The following is a 23,873-nucleotide window of genomic DNA, read 5'->3' on the forward strand; positions in this document are numbered from 1 at the left end:
GTGTCCCTGGCCAGCCTGTGGATCATTGCAAAGAGTAGAGGGAAGCACCTAGAAACTTCTTGACACTGAATGTTTTTTGACATGTCTTTTGCCTTCTGCTGAGGCTGCAGTGGCCACAGCTGGTCTCTAGCCATAACACAGGCCAACATGCTCACCCTCAATGATAATTTGGGGACAGAGAGAAGTAAGAGGCCCTCGGCCTCCAGGGAAGCAGCAGGTAGCTCTCTGGTGAAGACCTGTACCTGGTCTCTGTCGCCAAGATTTTTTTAACAGGAGTGGATTTTACTGCTCATCCTGCCCTCAGGTGCAGTTTCCTTTAGTGTTGTTCTGCTGGTCACCAGGCAGTCTCCTGATGCCTGTGTCTCCAGTGTATGACCTCTTTCTGCTCAGTGTGTTTATCCAGCCAGTGCTTTGTGTTTTGTCTCAAAGCCATGAAAGCAGGGATGTTTTCTGTCCCTTGGTCTTCCATCTGTTGCAAAATTGCCTATCCTGTGATGGGGGGGCTAAAGGATGGGGTGGGGATGAACAGCAGTTCAAGCCCTTCTGTGCTCTCTGTGTGGCTCCAGGGAGTGATTTCGGGACCCAAATCAGTCCAAACCTAGTGGACAACACTTAGCACAAAGTGGATGATGGAGAAACATGAAGTTTGGTGTGGAAGTGTCTGTGCTGCCCTCCCTCCTCCCTGCTGACATATAGAGCTCTAACATGCCTGTGCATCCATCCCACCCAAGGCTCAGGTACTGGTCTTATTCCTTTGAGACTGTTCTGGACTTTATTTTAAGCTGATTATCACTGGGGCATGGCTTGTCATGGTGTCTGTCCTTCCTTATGCTCCTCCTCTCTCCTTTTGCAGAGACCCCCAAAACATCTTACTTGTGTCCTAAAAGTTCCTTTTACTTAGTTCTTTCTCTCTGAGACAGGATCTTGGGGGAATTTGCTGGTAATTTTGGTGTTGCCCCAACCTTCTCCCATGGATTGGGCTACCCCTTTGCTGTCTCTTCTGCTCTGGATTTGGAATGAATCAAGAGGCTAACAGCAGCAAGATGGAGCCAGCAATGCTGTTACCTGGGTTGGGGGAAAGCTCGGGAAAGCTAGGAAAGAGGCAGAACTGACACAGTCCAAGCAACCAGAAAGCCATCAAGTTTCCCATCTGACATCTTCATCTTTGAAAATACCACCTAGCAGAAGGCTTGGGGCTTTGGGGTTTTTTTGGTGGGTTTTTTTTTTGGGTTTTTTTTTTGGGGGGGGGGTGGGGGGGGGTTGGCGGGGGGGGTTGTTGTTGTTGTTGTTGTTTTATGTCTGGTTTTCTTTTTAATTAAAAACACCAAAGTAATGAGATGCTTTTTTGTGATAAGACCTTTTCCAGGTTCTCTTGTTCCCCTAACCCACCCAAACTGAGGTGTTATTCTCTCTTTTCTCTGCAATGTGTTGCCAGGCTGGGCTCTTCTTTCAGAGGCCTGCCTGTTCTGCTCTTGCTAGAGCTAAGCATATGTGCTCAGGCTTTGAGCAAACAGCATTTGTTCTGGATTTTCACAGTGTTGTCTGTCTTTGGCAAAGCAGAGGTTGGTTTGTTTGCGTAGTGCTTATTTTCAGGAACAAGAGAGTTTTATGAGCAGCCTGACATTATATTTATTTTTGTTCCTCTATAATTTTTGTTAGAAGGAGGGATGGATATTCAAAAGAAGTTCTAGAGTGTGTGTGTGTGTCTGTGTGTATATATATATATATATATGTGTGTGTGTGTGTGTGTGCGCGCATGTGTAGGAGGGATATGTTTGTTTTGGGTACTTTTTTTATCCTAAGATGTAAATTACAGCTTTTCTGGATTCGGCTGAGAGAATGCAGTGAATAAAACCTGAATTCTCTCACTCAGCTGAAGGAGGATTACCATAAGGAGCTGATGCTAGAGACCTTCTGGAGGCTCTCTGCAGCTCAAGGATAGAGATGAGTTTTACAGCCTTGTCCCGGCTTTGATATGCAAATCTGGGTGAATCAGAGCCACCTGGAGGTTGCACTTGGTTTCTCAGCGTCTGTACTAAGTGAATTTTTCCTGTCGTGATGTTTGAGTTCTTGAACACAACCCATGCTGTTCTTCAGTCAGCCAGGAGCCTAGACCCACAGAGGAGCAGCAAAGTCAGCAGCAGTGGAGCCTTTGGGCTGGTACCCACTCCCCATTCCTGAACTGGCTTGCCATGGTCTGCTTCAGGGGCCTCCTTTTAGAGGACTCAAGATGGTGAACATGGCATCACTCTCTGTTTGACTGCTTCTGCTCCTTTTTACGGGTTCTTTGTCCTATGCGTCGTTAACACCAAATGAAAGAGGATTTGAACTCATCTCTGTGGGGCGGATAATTTCAGATGCCCATCCCTCCCCATCACCCCAGCTGATTACTATACAGCAAGTAGCCCTGCACACACTTCCCTGCCTTTGGCTGGTTTCATACCATGGCCGGTCTCTGGGAATTATACTTCACTCTGTGTGTGATGACCAAACTGCATTCCTCCTCCTCAAGGAGGACCTGTTAACAAGGCACGTAGTTTTGGCATTGGCACATCCTCAGCTAGATTATCTCTGATGATGGCGTCTTTGTCTTGGGACTGTCTAAGTATGCTGCAGACCTCCATTGAGTGCATTAGTCTTGAAAAATCCCGCTTGGTATGGAGCCATGTTTGGACAGGAAGGACTTAGTACTGCCTCAACTCTCTGCAGGGCTCATCCCAAAGAAGGGAAGTGGGGGAAGGAGGTGGGATCTTGGCTTGAAATACAGAAATCCAGAAATTACAGAGCATGGAAGTGAAATGGGAGACCAAGTTATAAGAGGTGTCCTTGTAGCCATGCAGAAGGATTTGTTGGCAGCCTGGTGTGAAGTTCCCTGAGGCAGTTGATTCCCATGCTATCCTTGGTGTTGTCTTCTCCTTGGAGGATGTTTGCCTTCTCAAGCTGGTGCTGAGCACCTTCCACAGGTGGGGCTGCAGATCACATCAAGCTGATCTTGAGATGACAGCTCCAGCTAAGAAAACATCTCTACTATTCTTACCTTTTTACAGCCTTGGGAAAAATTTGTGGTGTCTCAGACTGTGCTTGCCTGCCTGGGCTGTGTTATCACTTGGGTGATGGTGGCAGGAAAGCTCTCCTGTGAGGGAGTGGCTGTTTGACTTCTTGAGATTCCTCAGCTCTTCCTGCAACTAGCTCTTCACCTGTACCTGATCCTTTCCATTTCTGGTCCTGCTCAATTCTCTGTAGTTTAAAAAAAAATATTCCTTCCTAGACCTCCTACTAAGCATTTACAATCTTTGTGAAAACGATCTATTCAGGAGATACTTGCAGATGCCCTTTCAGGATGAAATGCTGTTTCTTAAAAATTACTGCTATTATTTTTTTTTTCCGAGGCTTTGCCAAGCAGGAGTGGCAGCCAGGAGGAACTTGAGCTGGTTTTGAAGGAGCAAAATTGGTACCTGTCCATTCCCTGTGTCCTTGAGGCTGCAGGACAGAGCGCAGCAGCTTAGCTATTTGCTGTACTGTCTATTATAACACTTGTTTGAAAAAACAGCTGCCCATCTGTGAGGCAAAGCCTTCAGATGGGACCAAATCCGTCTGCCTACATGAGATGTGATTATTCACAAAAAGCCCTACACTTTCTTCTGCTTTTTCCATGCCTGGTGCACCATCCTGTTCACAGCTCACTGCTGCTCAGGGGCTGACCCCTGCAATGGCCTTGCCACTCCTCCAAAACATTGGCATGCTCGAGGCACAAGCCATCGTAGTTGGGGGCCTATTGCCTGCTGGAGTGAGCAGCTGGAGCTGTGTCCTGTTTCCCAGCTGTGTGGTCTGGAAAGTATTACTCAGGACACACAGGAAGCTCCTGGGCTTTCTGACAGTACATGAGGATGCACCTTGGGAACATGGGCTGGTTTTGGAAGCAGGTGGGGGTTTTGTTGAAATCCCTCCACCTTGCAGGCTCTGGTGACTGTGGTAGTTCCCTGGAGCCATTACGATCCCAGCAGGCTGCCTGTCCTGTGCTCGGGCACTGGAGGGGTTTGGTCTGGCACTGCAAATGGGACCTGCAGGCAAGTCCTGTTTTGGGGACACTGAGTCACAGGAGCTGAGATACCATTGCCATGATCCTGCTGGTGGGAGCAGGCACTGCAGTGCGAGTGGGCATGGAAACACACTGTGTTGTCTGCTGCATTCCTCAGCACTTGGAGCTGAAAGAACAGAGAAAAGCATTATTTAAGCCATCCCCAGAAAAGTTCTTTAACCTTATAAAGTGGAATATTAATTTTGGTTTTTGTGTGTTCAAGTTATGGCCTTATCTCTGCAATCCTGGGTTTATCACATCTTTCCAGAATTCCTCATGTTATGTTTGAGGCTTGTGTAGCAGCCTGGGGCTGGCCCTGCTCCAGGAATGTACTCCTTGCTTTTCCTCAATTTTGAGGTCTGGCCTGCTTTTTATGGGTTTATGCCAGACTGCTCAGCATTGATTGCTGTCAATCAAACCCACAATTTTCCTAGCAGGGAGGTGCAATGGGCAACTAAACCCTCACCTAGACTTGCCTGATAGGAGACATGCTGACGTACTCAGAAAGCCAGGGCTGGGCACAGGAGCCTGGGCTGCCATTTCAGGCACTGCAGTGCTGCCACCATCACTCCTGACCCTTCTGAGGATCTGCAGGCTGGCAGCTGAGGGTGTGAGAGGGATGCAGTGGGATCTCCCTTCCTGCTTATGCTGTGGGAATGGCTTCTGCTGTCATACCCTTGCTGGAGAGCATCTGATTGTTGTGTCATAGTGAACCCCTGGGCAGAAACAGGTTTCAAGAGGGACCTGGGACCTATCCTATTCGTATGGCTTTTATTAATAGCAAAAGTAGCTTCAGTTAACTAGGCCCTCCTTCCTGCAGCCTCCACCAACATTGGGATGGAGGCCAGGCTTTGGAGTGTGGGAGGAGGAGGGGCTCATGTTTTTTTTCAGCATGCTGAGCATACAACTTGGTTCAGGATCACTTAAGGCGGCATCTCTCCTTTGTGGAGGGAAACCTTGCTGGGTTTCCACTCCCTTCCTCCATTTACCTGGGCTATCCAAAATGGTTTGGGCTACTGCATTGGGGAGGCATTGGCTTTGCTGGGCTCCTCAGGCCAGCTCTTTGGGCTTGGTGTGTCAGTGATATACCATGGTTGATATGCCATGTATGACCGCTGTGCAGCCCAACACCTCTGCGTGAAAACCACTGTGCTGATCTGCCTGAAAAGCAGTCCTTCAGCACTACCTGCTTTGCTCTCACTGGGCCAGTATGGGTGCTGATGAAGGACCGTGGGGCTCAAGGGGTTTTTTAGGGCTGCAAAGGGTTATGCATCAGCAGCAGGGCCTGTCCATTGGGTCACCTTATACCCTGCTGAAGGCTCTATTCCATCAGCCAAGGGGTAGGGGGAAGAGCCTGCAATGGAGATGGTCTCATCCACCAGTCATTCCCCACATATATCTTTTGGACAGATAAGTATGGGCTTCGAGCAGGGTCCATGGGACCCAGAGGTCCCTTCCATCCCCGCAGCATGTGGAGCCTGCAGGCAGGCACTTGCATGGAGCAGGTTGCCCACGTTGTTGGGAACCAGGGCTTTGGTCTCCCCAGGTGGAATGTACAGCTCTCAACAGGAGCAGATCCTGTTCTGCAGATACTCCCTGCTCCTGAAAGTCAAGTCCCCTACACTCCTGCATCCTGCACCCTGCATCTCCCAGGCACTGGCACTCCTGTGACTGGGCCAGCCCTTGATGTGAGTCATCCCAGCATCAACAGACTGTGCTCGCCAGCCCTGTGGGTTAGTCCTGAGCTGGTGAGTGGGAAGTGAGTGGGCCAGGCTGCTGGGGCTGACCTCCCCTTCCCTTTGCCAAAGAACTGCTCTTTTGTAGCAGCCCCATCTCAAACCCTTGTCCTGGCTTCTCCTAAGATCATTAGATTGCTGAATAAGCCCCAAGCAATGCTTTGATCTGCAAGCAGGCTGCCTGGCCCAGTGGCAGCAGTTCTGTAGGACTCTTCAGCAACCTGTTTGCTTTGGTCCTCTGGCCCAGACTAATGTGGCTCTTGTGTCCCTGCAGCTCGGACTGGGTGGAGATCATCGAGCCTCGCTCCCAGGAGCGGATGTATGTGAACCTGACCACTGGGGAGTGCAGCTGGGAGCCCCCTCCCAACCTGAAGGTGCGCCAGTCAGACCAGAAGCAGTGGTGGGAACTCTTCGACCAGAACAACAACCGCTTCTACTACTACAATGCCATCACGCAGCAGACAGTGTGGCACCGGCCCCAGGGCTGTGACATTGTGCCCTTAGCACAGCTCCAGGCCACGAAGGGCAGCTCCCAGCCTGACTGCTGTGGCCAGGAGCACCGAGGCAGCACTGGCAGCGGTGGCAGAAGCACCCCCATCCAAATGACTGTCTTGGAGGAGATGGAGAAGAGCAAGAGGAATAGTGTGGCAGAGAAGAGGAAAGATCCTGCCAGGTATGGGGAGAGCTTCAGCCTTCTCTGTTTATATCTATTGGGTAAATTTAGCTGGCAGGCAGGCTCTGTTAGGCAGGTTGGGTACTGTGCTTCCCAGGAGGTTGCTGTGCTGCTCCAGGAGGGTGCAGCACTAGGTCGAAGTACTGCCAGGCCCCCAATCACTGCTATGTGCCCTCCTCTTCTTGGGGTACACCTGTCTGCTGTCACCACTACCTGAATGTCCCCAGCTTGGGCCAGGGTGAGACACCATAAAAATACATATCAAAAGATAATCTTTGCTCTGGGTGCTACAAGAGACAGAGAGGAAACAGGCAGGAGTGTCATGTAGTGATGAAAACTCAAAAACTTTATGATGGGGTTTGTTGGGATGGCATAGCTCCTGTGCAAGGGGTCATGCTGCTGTGGGGTGGGGGTGAGCCCATGTGGTCTGGCTCCTTCCTTTCCTTCTTGCTCAGTTGTTGGGTGTCTTGCAGCTTCAGCCAGGGCAGGAGGTGGGGCTGCAGGGACAGAGCTCCTGGGCGCAGTTATGTGGTCTCATCAAGCCTGAAAAACAGGACCAATAACAAGATGCTGGTTTTATGTTTGACTAAGAGATTTTTTTTTTTTTTTTACACTCAGACTAGTCTGACAGCAATCAGGGATTTTTTTATTGTATTGAAACCATGATTTCAGCTTCAGTTACACATAAGTATCCCTTCCCCAAACTCTGTTGGGTTGGCCCCTCTGCCTGGGATACTGTGTGGGGCTGCTCTGCCTCCCTTCTGGTCTGTCTGGGCATCATCCTGCCCTGGAGGATGTGGTACTGGCAGCAGGGGAGGCCATGCAGCAAGTAAAGTTGGGTCATACTGAGAACTGACCTGAGGGCCAGAGGTAAGCCTGACTGTCCTGCCATATATGCTGGGATGCCCTGTCCTGGTTTTGGGCAGTGCAGCAAGTGCTAGCACCTTGCTTTTTGGATCAAGCCTGCCTCTCTGTGTGCCTGATGCAGGCAAGGATAGAAAAAAAATGCCAAGTTAATGAAAGTCACATAGGATGGCAGTTCTGGAAAGTATATGCACCCTGAAGTGAGGCTGCTTATCACATGTTTGCTGCTCCCTGCATGACGTTTCTGTATTCAGTGCAGATCTTAATGGCTGCAAGACACTGGTGATGCACATAAAGTGAACCAGAAGGAACCCAACATTTTACTGGTGCTTATGATGCTCCCTGTGCCTCCTGCCCCAGAAGCAGCACCTCTGAGGTTCATATCTATCCAGAGAATGATCCCTGCCCTGCCAGGATGTCTTGGTTTGGACAGGCAGGTGCCTGCTAAGGAAGGCAGGAGCCTCCCCTGAAATGGAGAATGCAAACCCTCCCCACCTCTCTGAATTACTATGAATTTTAAATTAAGGGGCTCTCAGGCAAAAAATATGGGAGCAGGAAATAACAGTTCTTTAATAGGGAAGGGAAAAAAATAAAAGGATAAAATAAAACGATGCAAAACACTAGAACAACCCTGACAGAGTCAGAACTCAACCTGACACCCTGTTGGTCAGGGTGTTGGTAGCAGTCCACTTGGAAGAGTGGCTGCAGTCCTCCTGAAGTGTCAGGAGTGGTTCTATTGGAGCAGGGGGTCCTGTAGAAAAGGGGGTATTCTTCCTCTGCAGATCAGTGGAAGTAGAAGCAGCTGCTGTTCCTCTGGGGAATCCAGAAAAGCCGTGCTGGTGTGTCAGAATCTCCAGATTATATCTGGGTAGCAATGCTTGGCTCCTCCCTCTGGGCGGAGCATCTCACAATGGGATGTTACAGTTCTTATCAGTCATGCAGTGACATTCAATAGCTTGTTATCAGCAGATGTCTCAGTGCTATGATCACTCAGGGAGAGAAATAAGGAGAAATTGCCCATTTGACACCAGACCACTGCCATACAGATGGTAATAGAATACATCTTGCCTTGTAATCTGGAACACAGGAGAAATCCAGTAAATGTCTCAAGCTGTACCTAAGTAGTTCCTAGTTCTCTCAGGTCACCCCCAGTGATTTTGGGGGGGGGGGGGTGTCACACAGTTGAGCTACAGGCACCTGGGATTTGACATGAGACAGGTGACTTCCCTTCCTTGGTCCTACGGCCTGGCACTCCAGGGCAGCCAGGACGGGCACCATCAAAACTACATTGCATTTTTCCAGAGAAATGAGTATAAGAGCCCTGATAGGGTGTAAGATATAGTGAGTTTTACAGAGTCCAAAGTATTCCTGACTGTGCCAGTTTTAACACCAGTTGGAATTAAACTCCAAATAAGCCACTCCTCTTTGCCTCACTGTTTTCAGTAAGGGAGAGACAAAAGCAGAGATTACAGGTTGAATTAACAATTTACTAAAAGCATAAAGCGGTGGAATAAGACACACAATAACAACAGCAATGTTAATAGCAGTAGTACACAAAAAGAGGTGTTTTGCCCACAAAAAGTTGTTCGCTATTGGGAACAAAACCAGTATGGCAAATGCTTCTTGTAAGCTGCATCTGCATGGTTTTCCTGGACAGAGGCAATGTGGTGGCCATTCGTCTGCTGCCCATGTGGCCACTGGGAACAAAGGCATGATGGTGGGAGAACTTCTGTGACTAATGTTTGCTACTCCCAGCTAGAAACCACAAAAACCAGTGACATATCCCCTGAAAGCTGGATCATCCAAGTAGGGTACCGCAGCTGCAGTGCTGGTCTCAGTTCCACACAGGTAACTGTGCCACCATTTTGACCTCCGCGCTGCACTAGAGGTTAGCCCTGCAGGTCACTGCTGCTTTTTTGTCTTACTGCTCAAACGCTTTCTTTACGCTCAGTTCAGCTGGGTTTGGCAGGGCTCCTTTCTGCTCAGCTTGATGGGCTCAGCGGGGTTGGGGTCACTCCCACTGCTGGACTGTTCCCTTCCAACACCTCCTCCTTGCCAGTGCTCTTGGTTCAGCACTGCGATCAGTTTGCATTTTCACCACTGTCCCTTTCAACGCCCTGTTTCATGATGGTGCACTGAGAAAACAGGAGGGGACCTGGCAGGGGAGCCAAGGGACTGGATCCTGCAGGGGTTGATGGTGACAGTCCCCCCTCTGGAGAGAGAGGCAAAATGGCACACTTCAGGTGGAGTGCCTGGCTTTCCTTCCTGAAACTGTGGCGTGGTTCAGGAGGGAAAGTGTTATTCTATTTCTACCATTATATGCATGGTATAGAGTAACAGCAGCACTAAGCTCTGGCCTTGTCTGCAACCAGGACACTGATTCAGTCTCTCAGGAGGGAACATGGCCTCCTCTGCCTTTGTACCAGAAGTTGCTGTGCCTCAAAGGAAAAGTGACGCCAGTTTTGACCCATCCCTCCATTCTTCAGCCCTCTCAGTAGGGAAGACCCTTCTACAGGGTCCCCTCCTATAGAAGGAATGGGGGTGATGCAGTGTGGTTAGGAGTTTGCTGTACCTTTTCTTGCCTGCCAGGGCAATATCACCACCGCTGCTGATTCTCCTGCAAGGAGGGGAAATGGGAAGGAGTTCTCCTTTGTTCCATCCCTAGATCAGGTTTATGCAGCAATCTTGGCACCTTGAGCCTAAAATGAATTGAAGGGCAGATGCTGAGAAAGCCATGAGTGGCAGCTTGCATGGGAGCTAACAGCCTGCTTGGATATGCAAGGCTCTTTCAGATTACAAGGCTCATACCAGTAAGCTGATGTCTGCAAAATATGCTTTCTTGGAAGCAGGAGATTGGGCACTGTTCCCTTGCACATCTGTCATGTGTTCTCTCTACTGTGTGAGTGAGGGTTGTGTAACTTGTTATAATGCAGAATTTCATTTCCGTAGTTGAGCCTGACACTCAAGGAGAGACTTCTTGCCTTTTGCTAGCTTTATAAAATGGGGAACAAAGAGCTGAGCCAGAAGCAAATGCTCTCAGACGGGATCTAATGCCATTGCTGGGATGTCTGGTATACTAACAGCATGAGCACACTGAACTTTTTAGCTCTGTTGTCTGTGTTGTTCTCCAAAGACAACCTCAAACATGTCCTCCTCTGCTCAGGAGAAATCCAGCTGCATAAACAGAGGGTGAACACATTGAGTGCTGTTGGTAGTATTTGACATCTCTATAGTTACTTGCACCCAAGACAGTTTCGCTTTTGTCTCTTAATGCCAATGCAAAAAATAGTGGTTTTCTTTCCTTCATGTTTGTCATTCTGCGATAGATGGAGAGGCCACCAGAGACCAGTGTAGTCCCCAAGAGGGGTCTCCTGCAAGCCCATCCAACAAAGATCTGGGGAAAGAGATTTCATTCTGGTTTTAGTTATACTTTGTGGTTGAGGTGTTTTTCCTTTAGTAAACTGGATTTTACCACCTTTCCTCTCTTGTGCCTTATATCAGCACTGCTGAATTTGTTGTGCCCCCTGCCACATCTCAGTGCTGTGAAACCCTCAGCAGCCTCAAGAAGAACAAAGAAGCCCTCCAAACCTTGCTGCTGTTCCCTCTGTCTCTATGCCCATGCCACCCCTCCCTCACTGCCCCGCAGCTTGCTGCCGCTCTTCCAGCTCTCGCAGTGACTTGGAGCAGCCTTCTCTATACATCGGGCTTTGGCCTCCCCAGGCAGTACAGGAGGGTAGACCTCCTAGAGAAATAGCAGTTTCTTGCAGTGAGATAAGACACTGGTGCCATTGACCATCTCTGGAGCCTTCTGGGGAAGCTCCTCTGCCCATGCTCTTGCTCCCATGTTGTCTTTCTGCCACTCATGCCTTTCTGTGCTCTCTCTGGCTGCCTAGCCCAGTGCTGGCTCTGCTTCTCCCTTGCTAGACAAGGACAGCAAACAGCACTTGCCTCACAGCTCCAGACTCATCCTGAGCTCTTACAATCTTGTTAGGAAGCAGGATGGACTCTCTTCCGGGGAGATGATGGCCATATTATCCTTTCACACACTGGAAAGCTCTGCAAAGGATGGATATGCTGCTTTGGGGACTGAGACCAGCCTGGGGTTGAATGCAGCATTTTGGAAGTGTAGTCTGAGCCACTGCAGCCATGCTGAGCTTTGCCGGAGCTCCAAGGTGAAAAAGGGCTTGGTGGAGTGCCAAGGCCTGAAGAAGGCAGTCTTCTGGGAGGCTGTGTGCTGGTTTGCAGCATTTCAGCACACTGCAGGTCAGGACTGTGAGCAGGCTCTGCTGTCCCCAGGCCTGCTATCCATGCAGAACTAGCCCCTTTACTCCTCTTCCCCTGTTTCTCCTAAGGTCCGCACTGGGAGTTTCAGAGTGCTGTTTCTGAGGTTCTCTTTGCAATAACAGGCTATCTTAAAATCCTCTGTAAGAAAGCCACCTTCTCTAGGAACATTCTGTCCCCCAGAAGAGGAAGGTGAGGGTCCTTTCTGCCTGGGCAGTAGGTTGTGCTACCTATCGCCTCCTCACCCACCTTTTCAGCATCCTTGACTGGGAAGGAGCAGGGGCTTGGTCTTACAATGCCAGGAATATGTGCTGGAAGAGGAGTGAGAGACAATGTGTAATTAGGTGGCTGTAAAAATAACTTTGCCTCCTGCAAGTCTGGTTTGTTTCGTCACGGGCTCATGAATCTTAAGGCACAGCATAAGTAATGCAACTGTTAAGTTTTCTTAATCAAGCAAAAAAGACCATCAGAATCCCTAATACAGGTTTGTTTCCTGCTTGTGCAGGTGGCCTTGGGGTAGGATATGCAAACACAGTGTTCTTTGCACAACTCTGCAGAGTTTTTGGTTTGGGCAGGTTGTATCCCTGCCTCTAGAGTGGGAATTAGGGGCAGAGAAGCAGTGCTGCTGGAATACAAGTGTCCCTGTTCACTCACCTTTGTCACAGCACCAGGAAAACAACTACTAGAAAAGTCAGAGCTAAGGTGCAGGGCCTTTTCTCCAGCCTTCTGGGAAGGAGAAAAACCAGCATCGGAGATCTGGAGCCTGGGAAGAGCTACTAGATATGCTGGGCCTGTTGGAGCTGGGTGCAGGCTGGGAAAATCAGTGCCAAGTTGAGGTCTTTTTATTGGAGCTACTTGGAAGCATTCCTCACAGCAACAGTCCCAGGGGATTCATCAGAGTATCTGCTGCTGTTGGCTGAAGAGCTCGGCTGAGAGGTTGCATTTGGACACTTCACCACTGGCTTTGCTTTTTGTCATGGCTTTCACAAGGACAAGACTGAATCTTCATGCTGGGAAGTCAGGAAGTCCCTGTTCTCTTCTGCTTGGTCTTTCCAGCAGCCTGAGGATGGAGTTGAAGGAAGCTGTATCCAGACATGGCCCCAAAAAATCATTCATGGCTGTGGAAATGGCCTTTTCAAGACAGCTTTGTGTTTTCTGTGATGGTGCTTCTTTCCTCTCATCTCTGGCAGCCAGGGAGGCTGGAAATGGCATGATGTGTCTATGGGTGAATTGGGGCACTGTATACATTTAGAAGTTTCCCTTCACCATCACATTCCTGGGTGGGGGAGCATGGTGGCACTTGTTGACATGGGAGTGGCACAGCTTCCGAGTTTCCCCTGACTTCTGCAGGGCATCTAGGTACTTTGCCTCTTACCAGTGTCCATGGTAGCCTAGTTGTGGCAATCCCTCGTGTTTCTGCTTTTCCTCAAAAAGAAGCAGTGTCAGTGGGTGGGCTCTGCCAGCTCCAGGGGGTTGCAGCGATCTGGAGCAGGCTGGCTCCCAATGTGAGCCTTGACGTAGGCCTGAAGGAGGGAGCATGTTTGGGCATGGACTGCAAGTGCCAAAATCCTGCTGCAGGGAGGCTTGCCGCTTGTGGCAGAGCCACTTCTTCATTGCCTTGCTGTGGCTATCTGTCTAATTTGTCTTGCTGTCCTGCCAGCTGGGCTCAGGGCAGGTGCAGAGAGAGTCCTGTACCAGTGCAGAGCTCCTGCTGCTCTCCATCATGTCCCACCCATGTGGCCAAGTCTGTGATAAAGGCTCAGCACATCTTCCTGTCCTGGGCAGGCCCAAGGTGAGGGATGTCCCTGATGAAGGAACTCTGGGCACTGAGGAGCTGTTGTGCTTTGGAGCGCCTTTTGCCCTCTGGCTTGCTGGGGCTCACAGGTAGGTAGCTTGCCACTGCAGGAGGCTATGAGCACAGTATCCTCTTTTCTTTTTCAGATCAAATCCCTCATCACTTATCTGAGGACTAAAATCTGGGCTGTGCTCTTTATCACAGACTGAGGGGCAGATGTTGTTGCCAGTTGAGATCCTATAAGGCCCTAAAACTTATAATGCCATGCTGGAGCAGGAACCCATCTCTGATGGGCAGGTTGGTGGTGTTCTGCAGATGCCCAGGCCCACACCTGAGCAGTGACCAACAGGGATGTTCCCAGTGCTACTCCGTGGGTGTGAATTGGGGCAGATGGGGTAGGAGGTGGTGCCAGTGCCTGCCATGTGGACAGGGAGAGGCTCCTTCCTGTGGCTCAGAGCTGAGCAAGGAGGTGGCAGAGCTTCAGGCTGAGTTCCTGGTCACTTGATTTTCTGGTACCAGCGTGTGATGAGCCTGGACACGGGGCACAAGTCTGGCCATGCTGTGTCTGTCTCAGGTGGGTCTGCCAAGCCTTGGTTCAGTGGATGGTTCAGATGTGCACAGCTGGCTGGGCCTGCAATGCTGCTCATCAGGGAGAGGAAAAACTTCAGGAGGTGGCATGTGAAATGTGGGCGTCCAGCACCTTTCCACAGAGCACAGGCTTATTTTCCAGCCCTGCCATAACTGGAGGTCTTGTAAGGCAGTGGTATACATCTGCATCTCTGGGCTGTCCCTCTGCAACTCAACAACTGGGTAATGCTGTTCCAGATGCAACAACGGTTGGTGTAGGGTTGAGCTAAAATATGTCCCAGTCACACACTTGTGGCCTGCCTGCTGAGTCAGGAGCCTGTGGATTGTTCTGTCCTTTGCCAGTCTCTCTTCTGTGCCATGAAACGAGAGACTGGCAAAGTCTCTCTCACTGATAACAGCCATGGAGGTGTCAGAAATCCTCATTTAAAAGCCTGTGAAGTGTTGCTGTTCTGGTTCTTCCTATTAGTCCACACTCTCTTTGAGGAAGAGTGGTCTTCAGCAAGGCTTGGGATTGAGACTGAAGCTTGTCTGTGCACAGGACATTGCACAGGGGAGATGCCCTAATGCAAAAAGCAGGCCGTGTCCCCCGGGAAGGGATACCTGGTGGGTTGTGGAGCTGGGTGTCCTCGTGAATGCCGCCCTCATGCTGCTCTTACTACTGGTGTTTCCATGTGTGCGTCCTCACTTGGCACCACTGGCGCTCGACCCCTGCGTTAGGCATCATGAAAAAGCATGTGGAGCACAAACCACTGAGGGCTAAACAGGAATGAGAGGGTAGGGGCTATGCTAGATGGTGGCTTGGGCAGATGGAGAGAAAATCTCAAATTTGTATTTTCCAAGTTGCTCTAGGCATAGGGCTTAGGTCAGCAGTCGCCTGCAGTGCTGTGAAGGGAATTAAGGTGAGGGCTGGGTTATAAGCCTTCCTCATGGCAGTTGCATCACCATCTTGAAGTAGTGTCGGGAGCTCCCTTAAAGTGAAATCCTCGGTGCCTCAGTGGGAGGTACATAAGAGGTCCCAGAGCAAGAGGGGGCCCCAGGGTTCAAAGCAGAGGAAGACAGCCCTTTCTCAGCCTTCTCTGGCCACACCTGGGTAGTTGTACAAGAGAGCTGCATGGACTCTGTTGCAGGAAAGGTGCCAGCCCTGCAAAGATGGAGGTGCAGCAAGTGTAATCGGTGTCATGAGGCCTTTGGACCCTGGCCAGGGGTCAGGTACTGCTTCTGTGACAGGGCAGTGCCAGCCTCGTCTGTGCCACTCATGGTGCCATTGTGTCAAGATGGGATTCACAACGCATTGCCAACAGAGAGCATGTTTTGCCAAAAATACGGTAACCAGTGGATGGGGAAGGAACACACCACCCCTTTAGGAGGGCAGTGATTGGGAACAGATGTGAAACGTTAGGTGTTGGACGGAGGATGTGGAGAAAGTGACCAGAGTGCACCGGGTGAAATAGGACACCCACAGTGATGTGGGGGCAGGTGTGGGGAGAGCAGGGGGTGTGCAAATGCACTGGCAGGATAACCATGGGGGAAGAACAGGCAGAATACCCCAGGGAAGCTGTGCTGAAGGAGGAGGCTGGCACCTGGCCAGGTGAAAGGGCTCTGGAGAGCAGGTGCAGAACAAGAGGGCTGGTGTCCAGACACCTTGGGATTTGGCAGGGAAGGCACAAGAGAGCCAAACATGGTGGGGGGCACCTCTAGACATGCAGCAGAAGTGGGTGTGTCTGCTGGCACAGAGGCATAGAGGACAGGTCAGCAATGTGGAGTGGAGAGCAAGGTCAAGGTACAAACAGCAGAAAAGCCGTGAAGGTGTTAGGGGAACATCTCCTGTCTTGGATGGAACACGTGCAGTACGCCCCTAGGACTTACCCAGTGATGACTGGTAGCAGATACATGGAGGTAGGGCACAATTCAAATGGAGGTAGGGTCAGATTCAAGTGGACCTTCCTGGGGACTGTGATGCCTTAAAAAACCTGGAAGCTCAGCTGGTTTCATATCCTTTCTATTCCCTTTTCTTCAGAGCTCACAAACACAGACTGGCTGTGGCCACAGCAGGTTGTTGTTGCTACACTGTAGTATACATCCTGGGAACTGGGGTGTTGCAGTGGGCATGCTGGGTTGTGGTGGATCCCAAGTACCAGGATCAGAGGTGATACTCCCGGCTGAGGAGGGTTTCACAGCCATGAGAACTGAGCAGGGCCAGTTGGTGTGGCCAAGGGTACCAGATCCAAGTGCATCTGGATGAGATTGGATGGAGGCGTGGCAGGTTACGTGGGAATGTAAGCTGTGAGTGGAGAATGGCCACCCCCATATACCTCCCATAGAACTCATAGGTTTTTCTACAAAATAAACACACATCTGGAAACTTATATTAAAAAATAGCATGGTTTGGAAGGACTGTCATCATAGTTGGATAATCTGAAGGCAGGTACTTCAGGGGACTATTCAGCCACTTTGAGACTAACAGTTTGGTGTTTGGGTAGACGTAGAAGGTACTTCAGTATATACAATTCTTAAATAATTGTGTGTATTTGTATTTTTCTTCTTTAAGGGAGACTCCTACCCATTGGCAGCCTCTGCCAGGCACCAAAGCAGCCATGTTGGTCAAAGTGAACAGTTTGAGGCCGATGCAGAACTTTTCAAACAGTTCTCTTCAGCTGCAGGGCACTCCAAAGCCCAACAGCCCAAAATCTCTTCCCAAACCAGCTATGAATGCTCAGCCTCAATCCACATCCCAGAGCCCTGGACCCACAAAGCAAATGCCTGCTGGGCAAATAAAGCAGTCTATGCAGATCAAAAAGACGGAGAGTGGTGGGTTTTGCCTGGTGATGATGAATGGTCCTACTTCTCAAACACCTCCAAGAAGCCGGACCGGAACCCCCCAGCCTGCATCCCCCACATATGCCTCTCCTGCACCTATATATGATGAGCCATCTTTAGAGTTGCCAATTTATGATGAGCCACCAGTAGATATGGACACTGAAAGCATTTGTATGAGTAGGATGTCTCCACCAAGGTCACCAAGCAATAGCTTAAAAAAGCAGCTGCAACCAACCAAATTATTGCAGCATCCCAGTATGCAACAACAGCATGCTGCAAAGAAGCATACAAGAAATCCCTCTTCCACTGAGTACAGCCCAGCTGGCAGAGAATATATAAGACATATGGTCAATGTTGACCAATCTGCCAAACTCTCCCGCTCATCTGCTGCAATAACGGATACCTCCACTAAACTGCCTGGTCAGCTTGCTTCAAAGGACAGCTTCAAGGAGTCTTGGAGGATCTTGGAAGCCAATGTCCTCCAGAACATGGAACTCCACCACAGTCGGCAAAACAGCCTGCAGACTCGGGAGTTCCCAACTGGGCATCAGGATTCTGGTTATTCAACTGGCCCTTCTCCAAGCTTGAGAAAAAGGAAAGGAAGGAGGCAAGGAGCAGGTCAAGCAAGACCTGGCTCTGTGGGCAGCAGCAGTGAGCTCACAGCTCTGAATGATAAAGTAATCGCTGAGATGCGTGCTGTGGTGGGCAGATCAGCAGCTTGCAGGGGAAGCAAAGCCAGCCTGGATGCTGAGAGCCTGGAGAACAGTGTTCCAGCAGAGAGCAGCAAGGTCAGGTTTCAGTCTGACCACTTGAAAAAATCCATCAGCCAGAGCTCCAGGGATGATGTCGCAGCCAGCAACATTTCTCTGTACAGACAGGACATGGAGATTAAGGAATTTTTTCCCAGCAGTGTGGCTGCTCCACAGGACACAATGAGACAGAAGAGAACTTTTGAGAAAATAGATTCTTTAGAAAAGAATGTCACCAGCCAGACAAGCTTGACTTCATCAGGCACTACGCGCCATTCCTCACAGGTACCTCCCCATCTGTGCTATGTTAAATTTTATTTTTTCTTCTTTGCTAGTGTTGCTAGACTCATCATACAGAGCCTGCTTCTGGGAGGGTTTAATTCCAGGGGTGTGCCGCAGGCAAGACATGTCTGTTCCTGCTGAATAGCAAACAGGTCATAAAGCTTCACAGCTTTGCTCGTGGAAACCCTGTTTGAGGCCAGTGGCTTGAAAGGAAGGAGAATTGTGGGATGGGGCTCATGTCCATCAAGGCCTCAGCACTGTGGGTAGCTCTGCTCTGTTATTGGGGTAAATGTGCTTGCCTGATCATGTTACTGTCCCTCATGTCTTCCCTCATACTTACTTTCTTTACTGGAGTGGTCTGAGTTGTTGGGTACGGCATCAAGATTTGCATAGCCATATGACAGCAATTCCTCTTTTTCCCTCTCTCATTTTTCAAATGATTCCTCATATGCTATTCTCCTTCCCATTTCCTGAACATGGAATAGCAGTATTTAGAAAATCGATGTCAGTGGCTTTAGCATCTTGTTGGAAATAGCTATTTTAAAGCCCCATTAGTGTGGCTGTGCAAGGGGAGTAGGTTTCTCTCTAACACAGCACTTCTGCAGGATTATTTTGCCATCTCTTTTTCTACTTGGATTCAAAGAAATGTCCTGCTTCCTGTTTTAGGTTCAGATTTAGGTTTTTTGTAGATAGATTTATATCTCCTGAAGCTTTTTCCCTTTTTTCTCTTTGCTCACTCTTTGCTCCCATTTTGAACACCCAGGGTCTCTACGTCAGTTTGATAAGGCAGAGCTGATAATCATTCTCCATGCTGAAAAATGGCTTCTTACTTTTTTCTAGTTTTTCTCCTGTTTGCTGATACAAAGTCTTTCATGAAGAAACTTGGGAAAGCTCCTTCACTATTCCAAACTGCTCCAGCAGACCTGTGAGGTGTAACTTTTCTTTGAAAGCCAGGCTGACACCTCTCCGCTCTATCAGATTTATCTGTATGTGTTCTCTTTATTGCCATTTTGGATCAATAAGTGCCTTACTTTCATCTGAAACCTTTTGGAAAATTGATGCCATGTTCCCACATTTCCCACTTTTCAGGCACAGAGACACATCAAGTTTACATGACTTACATGTTACTATTAATAGTTCAGCAATTTCATTTCATACCCTCTTTAGACTTGGTAGGAAACTGCTTTCCAGTCTTCTGGCTGTGTTACACCCTGTTACATTGACAGGGAGAGCTGAAACTTGATTATGCACAAGAGATAGTGGGTTGGGGATAGGCTCTGTCCTTGAAAGCGAAGAAAAATAATTCATATGTGGTAATATGGAGAAGCAGAAGGTTAAAGGAGACGGATATTGTGGAAGAGGCAAAAAGGGTCAATTAAAAAAAAATATTTATAGAAATACTCAAGAGTCAAGTAAGGAAGGGAAGAAGTTGCAGAAAATATGGAAGCAAAATCAGTGCCTCACCTGAAAATAATATAAAGTGGCCTGAGTGAGCAGTGATGTCTTGCGCTGAGCTTGTGTGATAGAGAGGAAAATTGGAAGATAAGAAAACGCAGTATCGGAGGAGGGTAGGCAGAAGTTCTGGGACAGGCTAAGCAGAGGTGGCTGTGAGTGAGATGTGAGAGAGAAGCCTCAGAGAGAGCAGAGGAGAGAACCCGGAGCCTCCTGAACCTCAAGATAGTATGAGGAGGTGACTCCTCAGAAGGAACGTACTGAAGGAGCAGGTAGGGTGATAGAAGGAAAACCAACTCTAGGCAGGTAAGGTAGTTGGAAGGAGACCGAGGATGTTGAGATGGCAGAGAACTGCAGGTGGGGATTTTTAGTCAGTGTGTTGAGTGAATTCAGAGGGTGAGGAGATAGAGGAGTAACTCAAGGGAAAAAAGTAAAAAACCAGGAGGGATTATTGCACACTAGGCTGACAGTGAGGGGTGGAATGTGATGTGTGCTAATCCCATCATTCACATGCAGAGACATGGGGTGTGAGATGGGAAAGGGTTGGACTGCAGAAGCCTCTGTCCTGAATTCAGGAGTTCCTCTATACTAAGAAGGAAACACTGACTTGCTCTAAACTAAGAACTAATGTGTATTTTGGGGTTAACTGTAGACCAGTGTCCCACACTCCTCCTGGGCTCCTGGAGCTCCACTGTGTCATCATTTGAGCCTGACACAATGCCAGTGCCCCCATGAGAATACCTCTTTCCCTGGCATCCACTGTGAGATGTGATCAGAGACAGAGCAAAGCAGGCTCCAACTTAAGGTTGAAAGAAAAAAAAGAACTTTATTAACCTAAAACTACACAGAAAAACACACAGAACACACAGAACACAGGATGAAAACCTTCCAAATTTCTTCCTCCTCCCCCCACCAAATTTCTAATTCCATTACCACCTGTTAGATAATCAATTCTCAATTCCTCGAGAAGAGAGAAGTCCCTCTTGCACCACAGACTTCCCCAGGAAACAATCGAAAATTCTCGTGTTTCCGTGTCACGTGTGGCACCGCCCGGAGAACATTTTGCCATCGTGACCCCTTCCTTCCATGTCCAGTGCTCTCACCACTGCACATGGATCAGAGCTGCTTCTAGGGTTTTTCCCTTTAAGGATGCTTTGTCCAGTTCCAAAAAGAGCACAGTCCCTCTCCTTTTGGGACACCTGTCCCCCCAAATTTCACCCCCTGGGGCCGAGGGGTCTCTTGAACAGAGATCATCTTCTTCTTCTTCTTCTTCTTCTTCTTCTTCTTCTTCTTCTTCTTCTTCACAGACGGAGGGCACCACCGCCACCCTCCTCACCCATTGTCTCTGTTCACACACCTCCACATCGCCGCACTCTCCTGGCTCTGAGCCATTGCCTCCCCCTAGAATGCAGTCTCTGTGTCACAGGAGCACAAGGGGTTCTGCTGTGGCTATACAAGCAAAGTCCAGCCAAAGGCCACTCCATCATCTCCTCCCACCTAGAATTCTTCTCAACATCTCTCAGTCTCATCAACTTCAGGAGGAATCAGCATTTGCAAGGTTTCCATCCTCCCCAGAAGGGTTAAAAGTCCCAGGCTCTGCTGGTTTGCTTCATGAACTCCCACACCTGGCTGCCCTGCTGGGCACCCCCCCCTTCTCCTTCAAGTTGGCCGCACAATTCTCTCTGGCTCTCTCCCTCTCTCCGGGGGTGGGGGGGGGGGGAGAAATGGGGGATGGCTGCCCAAAGCCCTTGCAATGTTCTCCTCCACCCTTGGGCCCAGGCCTGGCCTACCTCTCTCTGGCCACATGGCTCCCCTCCCCCCCTGCCCAGAGCCGGGCAGGGAGGGTTGAGGGTCTGCTCAGTCCCAAATCAGAACTCAAAAAGGAGATTCCCCTGGGAGTTCACAGCTTTTAACCCCCTGTGTTCTCAGAGGCGCATCCATGCCCTCAGTGGAGAAACCAGGTGCCAATATTAAAATCTGAACACCGATTGGCTTGACCACACCATCACAAAAAACTTCATTTCCTCTCAAACCACGACACACTGGAACTGAGGAGTGTAGACATACTTGGTTCCTTGGTGTGTGCTTGGTGCCACAGAGCTGTGCTGCTGCTCTGAAAATCAGCTCATTTCCTGTCTATCCCCATAAACTCAGCAACAGCTAGGACACTCAGCCCTGTTGCTCCATGTCCCAGCACTTCCCTTAGGGACAGCATTAGTGTGTGGCTGTGCCAGCCAGGCTCTTTCAGAACTACAGGTGTTATCCACCAATTCTTCATGTACCAAGTCATGTTTGTACAGATTCACCACTGTGCAGTTGCTGGCAGCTTCATGTCTCACTGTGGATAATTTTCCTAGCCGGGTAAAGAGTCACCTAAGCTGCTTTTAACATGTTTCTTCTGCTTTGCAGCCTGAGATCATAGAGCTAGAGCCCAAGCAGGAGGGCAGCAGCCAGCGTGGTGGCTGTGTGGGATGCCATTTCCCTTACAACACCCTACGGAAGCCCATCTCTCAGAGCAGCATGGCGGATTGGGCTTCCAAAAACCTGAACATGCACACGCAAGGCATCTTCCGACGAAGGATCTCCATCTCCAACATGCTGTCCTGGAATGGTGGCTCCATTAAAAAGCCAATGCTCATCACTAGCAACCGGACCATCAAAAAAGAGGCATGTGAGATGTTCAAACTGGTGCAGAGCTACATGGGAGATCGTCAGACTCGCATGGACCGCAATCACGTGGCATTGGTCACAGTCACCAAGTGCTGGAGCATGCAAGGCTTGCGGGATGAGCTCTACATACAGCTGATCCGGCAGACAACAGATAACATGTGCTACCGAAGCCTGGCATGGGGCTGGGAACTCATGGCCATCAGTCTGGCCTTTTTTTCCCCATCACCCAAATTTCAGTCTTACCTGGAAGGTTACATTTACCGCCACCTTGACAATGATGAAAAGAGTAAGTGCCTCATGCACCTCCTCTGTATGCAGCAGCATCTTGGTGGATTGTGCCACATAGCCAAGGTCTGGGTACAGGTAGTACAGGTAGTCCCCAGCACTCTGTGGGCTCTGTCAGTGAGAGCACAGTGTGTCTGAGTTCACCTTTCATTGGTGGGATGAAGCTGCCACCAGCTTGTGTCTAGCAAAAAAATGCAAGCCCCAGACTGCTTACCTCTCCTGTCAGCACTAAAATGAGCTGATGCCAGCCCTCCAAAGGAAGAGCTTTTCTGGGTTCTCTGATGACATAATTTACTTTTAAGTTCCTTGAAGCTGGCAAAAAAAGAAAGGATTGTTAGTACCTACGTTTTTGAGGGAGCCATTGCAGCCACTGAGAACAGACCTTGGCTGTTTGGGGATCCTGAAGAACACAGGCTTTTAGTGTGAAGAGATGCAATTTATCTGTCTTTCAGAAGTTTGGGGACCAGCCCAGCTTATATTCCGTTATTACCCCAATTTTAAATTGCTATAGCATCCGGTTGGGGGGTGTGGGGGGGTCGGTGTGAAAAAAAGCAAAAAAGCTAAGTACTAGTCTGGAGAGTATTAAGTGGTATTTATTGGCTTATTTCTACTGTTTCAGCCACACTCACTGTGTCTCGTCCAATCTCAAGCCAGAAACCAGACACCTATTTTCCTCTTGATCCTCTAGGGACGTGCTGTGTTTGAAAGCCCCCCCTGTCTCCAGGGAGCTACAGGAGTTCTGCCTCAGCACCCCTCTGCCCCTGCTCATGAGCATGGCGGCAGAGGTTGGTCCAAGGGGCAAGTGCTACACTGGCAATATTTGACTTCTTTTTTTATGATTATAGTCTTAATGTGGGATTTCTTCACTGAACTGCCAGGTGTGCAGCACTAAGTTGAGTTTTATAAAGATTTTCAGCCATTGTGACTTCTGTCCAAAACCATTCCCTCCAGCTGTGCTTTGCCCAGAAGGCAGGCAACAAGGAGTACTCTGAGATTTTGAGAAGATGGTTCTTTTGCTGGTATTTAGGTAGCAAGTTTATTTAGGTATGAACTTTTCAACTGCTTGGCCATTTGGAGAAGCTGAATGATGTTCTGAGCCCCTCATTCAAGTTCATTGGGAGCTGGCTGTGGTGCAGGCCCTTTCCCCTGACATAGCTTCTTATGCTGGAGTCAGGCTGGCTGCCATATCCAAGGGCAGTTCTGTATTTTGGTATTTTAGTATATACCACATTATTAATCGAGACCCTCTTCTGAATTTTCAGTTGCCCAGCACATCAAGGAGCTTGTGGATCTGAAAAACAAGAAGCTCACAAAATCCAGGAAAAAGAGGAAACAAAACACAGAGGATGAAGGTAGGGAGAGGCACAGGGAGCTGAGAGAGAGGTCTGCACTGTCTTCAGGCAGGCAGCAATGCTGAGCTCTGCTGAAAATCAGACCATTTCTTTAAATACCGAGACTTGGGTTTGGGAAAATTTATCTGGTGGCAGGCTGGTGTTCAAGATTAGACTAGAACATGGATCAGCAGTGCGAGTGGCATCTGGGCTGCATTTGGACAGGTGGGGGTCCTTTCGGTCACAGTTGTGCAAGTTGTGTGAGGAATTTT

At 49.3% G+C, this 23,873-nt stretch overlaps 1 protein-coding gene across 1 annotated transcript in view; it reads left to right on the top strand.

Annotated features, from left to right (window-relative positions):
- The window catches only part of LOC103823668 (rho GTPase-activating protein 39-like), a 58,796-nt gene that overhangs the window by 20,239 nt on the left and 14,684 nt on the right, over window positions 1-23,873 (top strand). Inside the window, exons 2-5 of the mRNA XM_050982129.1 lie at window positions 6,089-6,487; window positions 16,564-17,866; window positions 21,725-22,271; window positions 23,533-23,622. Coding sequence (XP_050838086.1) covers window positions 6,089-6,487; window positions 16,564-17,866; window positions 21,725-22,271; window positions 23,533-23,622 — 2,339 coding nt within the window. The remainder of the gene's footprint in view (window positions 1-6,088; window positions 6,488-16,563; window positions 17,867-21,724; window positions 22,272-23,532; window positions 23,623-23,873) is intronic.

Source organism: Serinus canaria, chromosome 20 (genome assembly GCF_022539315.1).
Source record: "Serinus canaria isolate serCan28SL12 chromosome 20, serCan2020, whole genome shotgun sequence".
Classification (NCBI taxonomy): Eukaryota; Metazoa; Chordata; class Aves; order Passeriformes; family Fringillidae; genus Serinus; species Serinus canaria.